This window comes from Sarcophilus harrisii, chromosome 4 (genome assembly GCF_902635505.1).
Source record: "Sarcophilus harrisii chromosome 4, mSarHar1.11, whole genome shotgun sequence".
In the NCBI taxonomy this organism is placed as follows: domain Eukaryota; kingdom Metazoa; phylum Chordata; class Mammalia; order Dasyuromorphia; family Dasyuridae; genus Sarcophilus; species Sarcophilus harrisii.
This window is the reverse complement of record NC_045429.1, coordinates 49928983-49938103: the sequence shown is the minus strand read 5'-3', so window position 1 is coordinate 49938103 and position 9121 is coordinate 49928983. Positions and strand designations below refer to the sequence as shown.

At 35.7% G+C, this 9121-nt stretch overlaps 1 protein-coding gene across 1 annotated transcript; it reads right to left on the bottom strand.

The window, feature by feature from the left end:
• Positions 1 to 86: 86 nt before the first annotated feature.
• On the bottom strand, positions 87 to 709 carry LOC100922910 (60S ribosomal protein L37a-like). Its single transcript, XM_012547615.3, has one exon. It carries the CDS (start codon positions 707 to 709, stop codon positions 440 to 442), a length of 270 nt encoding a protein of 89 aa, XP_012403069.1. The 3' UTR covers positions 87 to 439.
• Positions 710 to 9121: the final 8412 nt, after the last annotated feature.

Sequence of the window (9121 nt, the reverse complement as noted above, 5' to 3'; positions counted from 1 at the left end):
AAAAAGAAAGAAAGAAAGGGGGAAGGAAAGAAGAAAGGAAAGGAAGAGGAAAAGAGAAGAAAAGGGGAAAAGGGAAAGAAAAGAAAGAAGGGAAAAAGGAAAGAAAAGGCAACACACATGGAGCTCCATGAGAGTTAGTAATGAAAATACTGGTCTGGTAGGACATAGCTTTGAAGTCAGAAACAAGACTAAGAAGAAATGGAAGCAGGTGGAGATACCCAGAGGAACTCATTGATGGAAAATGGCCCAGAGAGGAGTAAGTGTAATATTAGAGAAGATAATCAGATATAGGGCTGAGAGGAGATGAAGGGAAAAAAAGGTTAAATAGCATGGCAGATTTTTGAAAAGCAACAGTGAAAAAAAAAAGCACCAATTCATTTTTTCCTATAAATTAGTCCATTTATTATTTGACTATGAGCTACAGACATTTTATAAGATTTTATTGATTTTTCAATTTCTTCAGTCTTCCGTTGACAGATTTGACTGCACAGATGGTATTAAAGATCCATTCAACACCAGCTACTGTTTTCATACAGGATTCACGATGCCAGATACCCATGACCCATCTCTTCATTTTGGTCTTGCCACAGAAGGAGTAGGTATACTGGACATGCTGGCTAATTTCAGTTTTCTTCACCATTTTTCTGAGGGACACACCATAATGTGTTCTATATTTACCAACAATTCTCTCCTTGGTACATTTAACCATATCACCCATTGCAGGGTCAGAATTCAAAGAGCCATCAATTCATTAAAAAAACAAAACAAAACAAAACAAAAAAAAACACCATTCTGTAAATGGTGTAAAAACACCAATCACTTTCCAAGAATTGTACTCTTAAAAAAAATGGACAAAAGGAAACTTGTCCATTTTCTCCAGAATGTTGATCTTGTTTCCTGCCTTGAAACAGAACCAGAGAAGTGAATTCTGAACTGAGAACCCAGTAATATTTTCCTGGAAAAATATCTCAAATGATCCTTTTTCTATAGTTGGAGAGAATCCCTTTCTGAACACAGGGACATGTGATTTTTTTCAGGCCAACAATTTTCACTGCTTAAACATCCCTCCTTTACCATAATAAGTTTCAAGGAAATATAACCTAAGTTTAAGAAGTCATAAAATTGGTCAATTTTATATTGAGCACTTTGTTTTCAACACCTATGCCCACTCTGATGGGCACTGGGATACAAATACAACGAATAAAGCATCCCTATTTAGAAGGAGTTTACATTATAAAGGGGAAGATATTGAAACAAATTTGATTCAAAATAAATACAAATAAATAGGTCTAAGGCCTAGAGAACTGTACTTTTCATTGGTATAGAGTTCCTCTAGTATCCTCTAGTAAAAATAATACATTTTATAACTAAGTTAATATGCATCCTGCAGAGGTCCTTAGGTACAGTTTAATGACCTCCCATTTTATTTCAGTTAGACACCATTGCTCTCAGATACAACTCTCTAAGATCTTGAAAAGTGTAAAGAAGGTGCCCATCTGTATCAGTAGAATGAGTTTCCTCATTTTCTGTTTTAATGTATTTTTATTTATTTTGATAAATACTTTTCAATTACATTTTAATCTGGTTCAAGCAGCACTCAGAAGTGCTGGAGGCAGCATGCAGAATGGACTGCATTTTGTATCCTGATCTGCAGCACTACAGGTTAGATGATTTCCCCAGCAATCAGATATCCAGCATAAGTCAGAAATAGGGCTTGAACCCAATTCCTCCTGACTTCAAGGCCAGCGCTTCTTCCACTACTACACTCCTCTATAAAAGTAAATACCAAGTAGTTAAGCAAGATATTTTGGAAAGGAAAACATTAGCAGTTGGGGATGTCAACAGGCAATCACAACTTCATCATGCATGTAGAATCCAAAGAGTTCACAGTTTTTACAGAAGTTTTCATATTTATGGAAGTACAACAAAAAGAAGAGGAGAAAACAGAAAACAAGAAATTTGTGGTAACTCTTCCTGAAGGGGTGAAGCAAGATGATGGCAAAAACTGCATTCTTTCCCCTTGGGATTCAGTAGACCAGTAGTTCTCAAAATGTGGGGCAGAGAATCCTGGGGGATTTTTGAAACCTTTCAGAGGGCCTACAAATTCAAAATTAGTTTTTAGTATAATATGGTAAATATATATAAACATAACACACATAAGGAAAATTCTTTGGACAGATCTTCAATAAATTTTAGTAGTATAAAGATACCAAGAAATAATGTTTTGAGAACCACTACATTAGACTATGAAGATAGCAAGGTCTACTTTTCTATAAAGGACCTCAGTTGCACAAACATTTTTCTGGCCTGGCACAGATTGTTTGTATGTGTCTTGCCTCCAAAAATACACAGGGGATCCAACTTGGGGTGCAAATATCAAATTATGTCAGGATGCAGGGGAGGGCTGTTGTCCTTGATACCTTCAGAGTCTCCTGCATGCTCTGGCTCCAGTGTTTCTTAAAAATATGGAACCCCTTAACAATCCTTAGCAGGGGAGAGGAATGAGAAGAATCAGTAAGTTAGAAGTTAGTACTTAAACTGGGATGGAAATGGAGTGCGTTCCAGACTTGGAAGTAGAGATGATGTGGCCAGAATAAAGACAAAGAGATTGGAGTTGGAATGTCACCTTAGAGAAACAGGAGGCCAATGTGGCTGAATATTGGAAGGAGAATATTATAGCATGAGATTAGAAAGACACTTTAGGAAAGTGCATGGATGCTTATCAGTTGGAGAATGACTGAATAAATTATAGTATATGAATGTAATGAAATATTATTGTTCTATAAGAAATGATGAGCAGGCTGATTTAAAAAAAAAAAAAAAAAAAGCCTGGAAAGACTTACATGAACTCATGCTAAGTAAAGTGAGTAGAACCAAGAGAACATTGTATACATTAACAACAAGATTATGTGATGATCAACTGTGATGGACTTGACTCTTTTCAACAATGAGGTAATTCAAGGCAATTCCAAAAGACCTGAGATAGGAAAATGCTAACCTCATCCAGAGAGAACTATGGAAACTGAATGTAGAACGAAACATAGGATTTTCACTTTGTTATAGTTGCTATTGTTTATTTGATTGATTTTTTCTCATGATTTTTTTCCTCTTTGATTTAGAAATGCCACTTACTGGCATACATCTCAAAGAGATCAAAGACAGAGGGAAAGATCTTAATACATTAAAAAATACTTATAAGGTATTGTTTGTTGTAACAGAGACATGGAATCACAATGGGTGCCTATCAATTAGATTATGGCTGAATGGCCCATGGTAGATGTATGTTTTATGGAGTAATGTTGTTCTATCTTTGTGGAACAGTAGGAAAATATTTTTTTTTTCCCATGATTTTCTGAGTTGTCTACTTTGTTAAATATAGTCCCATCTGGTGGGTAAATTAAATATTGCACCCCCTTGGTAAATCAATTATAAATCAACATCTGTCTTCCTGTGGGCCTTAAATTGATGTGGAATATTGTAGTTACTATAATAGCAGAAGTGTTCATAGGATACCTACACAAGCACACGTACCATTTCCACTAGCATTACAAATCTAAATGACCTCTTCGTTTTTTGGTCTTTTTATTTATTTTTTTTTAATTTATTTTTGTCTTTTTAACAAATTAATTCCTAGATAGTTGCTGTGTTTTATAATTGTTTTAGATGTAATTTCTCTTTCTGTCTTTTTCTCCTGGCTGTTGTTGTTAGTATAGAGAAATGCTAATGGATCAGGGGCATTTGTTTCCTCATTATTTTGATCAAAGTGGATATATAGTTTGGTGACCTTTGGGTATAGTTTCAAATTACTTTCCAGAATGGTCAGACCAATTCACAGCTTTACTGACAGTATGCTTGCCTTTCTACTGCCCCTTGAAGAATTGCTATTTTCTTTTTGTCTTTTTTTTTTCAATTTGATGGGTGTGAAGTGGAACCGTAAAGTTGTTTTAATTTATACTTATCAAACTATTAGTGATTTGGATTTTTTTTTCATATGACTGTTGGTAATTGTTTATTGGTTTTCCAGGCTGTTTTTTAAAGGCAAACGATAATATTAGCTTCATACATAATTTTGCCTTATTCCTTTAATCACAATTTCCTTTTCTTACTGCTATAAAAATTATTTCTAATACAATGTGAAAAGCAATAAAAGCATGTGGCACCTTTACTTAATTTTTTATTTTTTTGCGTGGGGGGGGTTCCAGTTAGCCAATAACATTTATTAAATGCCTACTATGTGCCAGGCACTGTGCTAAGAATACCAAGAAAGACAATCTCTGCTTTCAAAAGGGTGATAGTTGCTTATGTAACTCAGAGTTAGTTCTGACTATCCAGAGTAAAGCTTGCAGACCATAGTTGTATTCAGAGGAACTCTTAGAGAGGAAATGAAGGACACTGAAGTTCTGCAGTTTCAGAGTCATGAAGAGCCTTGATCATATATATTTCGTATATGTGTGTCCTACTATCACTGCCTCTAAGTTTACACCCTCTTTTCCTGTAGGTGCTATATGTAATTGTGAGAGAATTCACCCTAAGTTTTCAGGGATATAGAGTGATGGATGTTAGATAATTATAGTTCTTTGTCATCTTAGTAAACGCTTTTGCTTTGCACTAATTATGTCTATTGGCTAAGAAGCCCATTTGTAAGGGCTGAAGGAGATTCTATCTAATTCACAGAATAGTCTAGAACTTAAGGTTGACTCTGGAGATTCAATCCATCTATTTATACGCAATTTAGAGAAGTAGGCCAGAGTAGTCTGTTGTACTACTATAGTCCTAAGGAAAGCAGAGGATAAAGATAGTCAGGACCTATAGCTATCAGATGACTATGGTAGACACAGGGTTGATTCCAATTGTTAAATGTTGGAAATCCAAGATATACACCTCTCCTTTGCAACAGATCTATAGCTTTTCATTCTCTTCATGGTTCTCTGTACTCTCAATGCATAGCCTCAAAAGCCCTTTTTCTACCACTATCACTTAGTAATCTCTTATTCTTTGAGGTTCATTCAATCCATATTTCACTGAAAAAAAACGAGGCCATTCCTTGATCTCACATTACTGAGATGCCTTCTCCTTCACTCCTTTCTCACATTCACTTTTACTGTATGCACAAGTGATACCATTCCATCCCGTCTTCTCCAGCAGATTTTCTTATTTATGATCCTTGTTCTCTCACTTATCATCAATCTCTTCTAGTCTATTGTCTGCTTCCCTACTACTCTGAAAAATGCCCATGTCTCCTGAATCTTCAAAAAACTCTTACTTGGTCTATATATCCCTGCTAACTATTTTCCAAATCTCTTCATCCTTTTGTGGATAAATTAAAGAAGATCATCTTCAATAACTGCCTCAACTTCCTTTCTTCTTACTCTTTTCTTAACTCTGTAAAATCTATTTTTTGGCTTCATTTAACTGAAATTGCTCTTTGCAAAGTTAAGATTCTTTTAATTGCTAAATCTAATGGCCTTCTGTTCCAGTGATTTTGTGGTATTGAGAGCCAAGGGTGGATTACAACATAGCATTTCACACTTTTTGTTGTGTTTTGCTTGAATTTTATTTTATTTTCTTTTTCATCTTTTATCTGATTTTTCTTGCGCAGCAATATAATTGTATAAATATGTATTTTGGATTTAACATTTTTTTTACCATGTTTAACATATTGGATTACATGCCATCTAGGGGAAGAGGTGGGAAGAAGGGGGGAAATTGGTATCAAAAGGTTTTCTAAGGGTCAATGTTGAAAAAAATCATCCATGCATATGTTTTGAAAACAAAAAAAATAAATATAATGGCCTTTTCTCAACCCTCATCCATCTTGATCCTTCTATAACTTTTGATACTATTGATCACTCTCTTCTCCTTGAAACTCTTTTCTCCCCGTTTCTGTGAATTATTTAACCTAATTCTCTTCCTTCCTATCTGACCTCTCCTTAATCTCTGGTGATGGAGCTTCTTCCAGAATATGCCCATTAATCATGGGCTTGCTGTTTTGTTTAATGATCTTATTAACTCAAATGGATTCAATTAAAATCTCTATATAGATGATTCTCATATTTATTGAACACTGATTTCTCACTTTACCTCCAGTCTTTTATCTTTGACTACTTATTGGACATCTCAAACTGGATATCTCAAAGATAACTAAAAGTCAACACGTTTAAAACTAAACTAATATCCCCCTTCAAATCCTCTCATTTTCTTAATGTCCTTATTACTGTTAAGGGTACCACCATCCTTCCAATTATCAAGGCTCATGATCTAGGGATCCTTCTCCAATCTTTACTCTTTCTCATCACTCAACCTCATATCTAATCAAATTGCCAAGTCTTGTTGATGCTACTTCCATAACATTTCTTATATGTATTCCTTTCGGTCTTCTCAAGCTGTAGAGATTCTCCTCACATTATGCATGGAATACAACAATAGCCTGTTGGTTAATTTCCCTACCTCAAGTCTTTCCTCATTTTAGGTATGTCTTAGACTCATCTATCAAAATGATCTTTCGAAAGAGGAGTTCTGACAAAGTCATTCCACCCCTATTGAATAAACTTCAGTCAACTCTCTATCACCTCCAAAATCAAATGTAAAATCCTCTGTTTGGTGTTCAAAAACCTTCATATATGACCTGACTCTCTTCTATCTTTCTGGTCTTATTATACCTTACTCTAAGTACTAAAGTCATCCCCTCCTCACCCCACTCTGAAGTCTTGTAGCATTGGCTTTCTACTGTTCTTCACACAAGGCAGTCTATTTCCTAATTGGACATTTTCACTGAATGTTCCCAATGCCTGAAATTCTCTTCCTCCTCTCTGTCTCCTGGTCTCCCTGACTTCCTTCAAGTCCTGGCTAAAATTCCAGAAGAAGTTTTTCCCCATTCCCCTTAAATCTAGTGCCTTTTCCCTTTGATTATCTCCAATTTGTCCTTTCCTGTTTGTATTTACTTATTTATGTGTTGTCTACTCCATGAGACTATGAGCTCCTTGAGAGCAAAGATTGCCTTTTACTTTTCTTTGTAACTAGAACTTAGCACAGAGTTTGGTACACAGTGGGCATAAAATAAATGCTTTTTGATTGTCTAGCAAAAACAAATATATTAGTAAGAGCTTGTGAGTTTTTATTTTGAGTGAGTTCTAACTTCCAAAGTCCCTCAGATCTTGGTTAGCTTTTCTGGGCACCTATATGTTCAGAGTTCCAGGTTCTAGATATATTCATCACCTTTTATCTTTATTCTCCAGAATCCAGCTTCATCAAAGTCTCAGAGAATTCTTATTTCCTATTAGAGGGCTTCCTGCTAGACCAAGATATATAACCTTCTGCTCATTTATTTTGATGTTTTGTCTTTTCTAGATCAAATCTTATATGCTTTTCTCTTTCAAAGGCTAAAAACAACAGAGATCTCACTGGTCTATCTCTGGCTTTAGCTGTAAGATATTTGCCTGCCGACCAGGAGATCATTATATACTTCGACAACAATACTATATGATGACCAGTTCTGATGGACCTGGCCATCCTCAGCAACGAGATCAACCAAGTCATTTCCAATGGAGCAGTAATGAACTGAACCAGCTATGTCCAGAAAAAGAACTCTGGGAGATGACTAAAAACCATTACATTGAATTCCCAATCCCTATATTTATGCCCACCTGCATTTTTTATTTCCTTCACAAGCTAATTGTACAATATTTCAGAGTCTGATTCTTTTTGTACAGCAAAATAACGTTTTGGTCATGTATACTTATTGTGTATCTAATTTATATTTTAATGTACTTAACATTACTGGTCATCCTGCCATCTGGGGGAGGGGGTGGGGGGTAAGAGGTGAAAAATTGGAACAAGAGGTTTGGCAATTGTTAATGCTGTAAAGTTACCCATGCATATATCCTGTAAATAAAAGGCTATTAAATAAAAAAAAAGATATTTGCCTGCCTTCCTTCTTTTCAGAGTACACTTCTGAATGTATTCAACCTTTGTTGGTTGTCTTGTAGCGGTCATAACATCCTTCCTGTTGCTTCAAACCTTATTTTTCTCTACTTTCAAAGTAAAAGTTAGTCATAGAACTCTAGGCCAGTGTCCAACCCCACTCTGAGGTTTTTCTAACCATGATCTCTAGATTGAAAAAGCAAAGATCCATCTGTAACACAGTTAGGAAGTATGATATGAAAATACTTGAAGAAGAAGAAGAAGAAATCTTAGGAATAATATTAGCAAAAAAGTTAGAGGCAGGGATGGGGGTGGTGAGGAGAAAAAAAGTCTCCTTGGAGGTTTTCAGAAGCTACTTTGAGGAGCTCAGGACATGGGAAAGACAAAGGAAGCAAAAGACCACAGAAGCCTCAAGATGTTTCACTGTTCCTCCTGTGAGTACATGACTTTCTGTGGATTGGGTAAACAATATAACACTTCTCCATATAGTGTAATTTGGAAGAAACACTGAGGTTTACCAAGTCAGAGTGATTACAGAGGGATTTTTAAGTAATATTTATAATGATTTTTATAATTCAATTCAGTCAGTCCATAAGCATTAATTCAACACCTACTATGTGCCAAAGATAATGCTAAGTATTGGGGATGTACAAAAACACAATCCCTGCCTTCAAGGAGATCACAGTCCAATGGGGGACATGACATTCAAACACTAGGCCCATGCAAAATAAAGATAGTGGATTGGAATGTAAGCTCAGGGAGCAAGCCCTAATTCATTCCAACAAGCACCTACTGCATGTCAGACACTTTGGAAGGAGCTGGAGATTCAAAGCTAAAAATTAAGCTTGCCATTGAAGAGTTTACATTCTATTGGAGGGAAACTATATATACTTGGATAAGCAAGTGAAAAACAAATGCCAAGAAATATAAGGGGTAACAGAAATCAATAATAACTTGGGGAAATCAGCAAAGATTGTATGTAGAAATAATCTGAATAGGGATTCCAAGAGGTAGAAGTTAGGAAGAAGAGTGTACCCAGGCATAGGAGAGAATCTGTGTAAAACCATAAAAGCAGGGGATAAAAAGATGGGGCAGTAGGTAGTTGTAGTTGGAATGTGTAATGGAATAATTTGAAAAATGATAGGTATGGTAGATTGGAGCATGATTTTGAAGGGCTTTATCCCTTTTCTTCTACACTGTG

What these genes read in the sequence shown, in the direction of transcription:
- LOC100922910 (XM_012547615.3), bottom strand. Translation starts at nt 709, where the DNA reads ATGGTTAAATGTACCAAGGAGAGAATTGTTGGTAAATATAGAACACAT.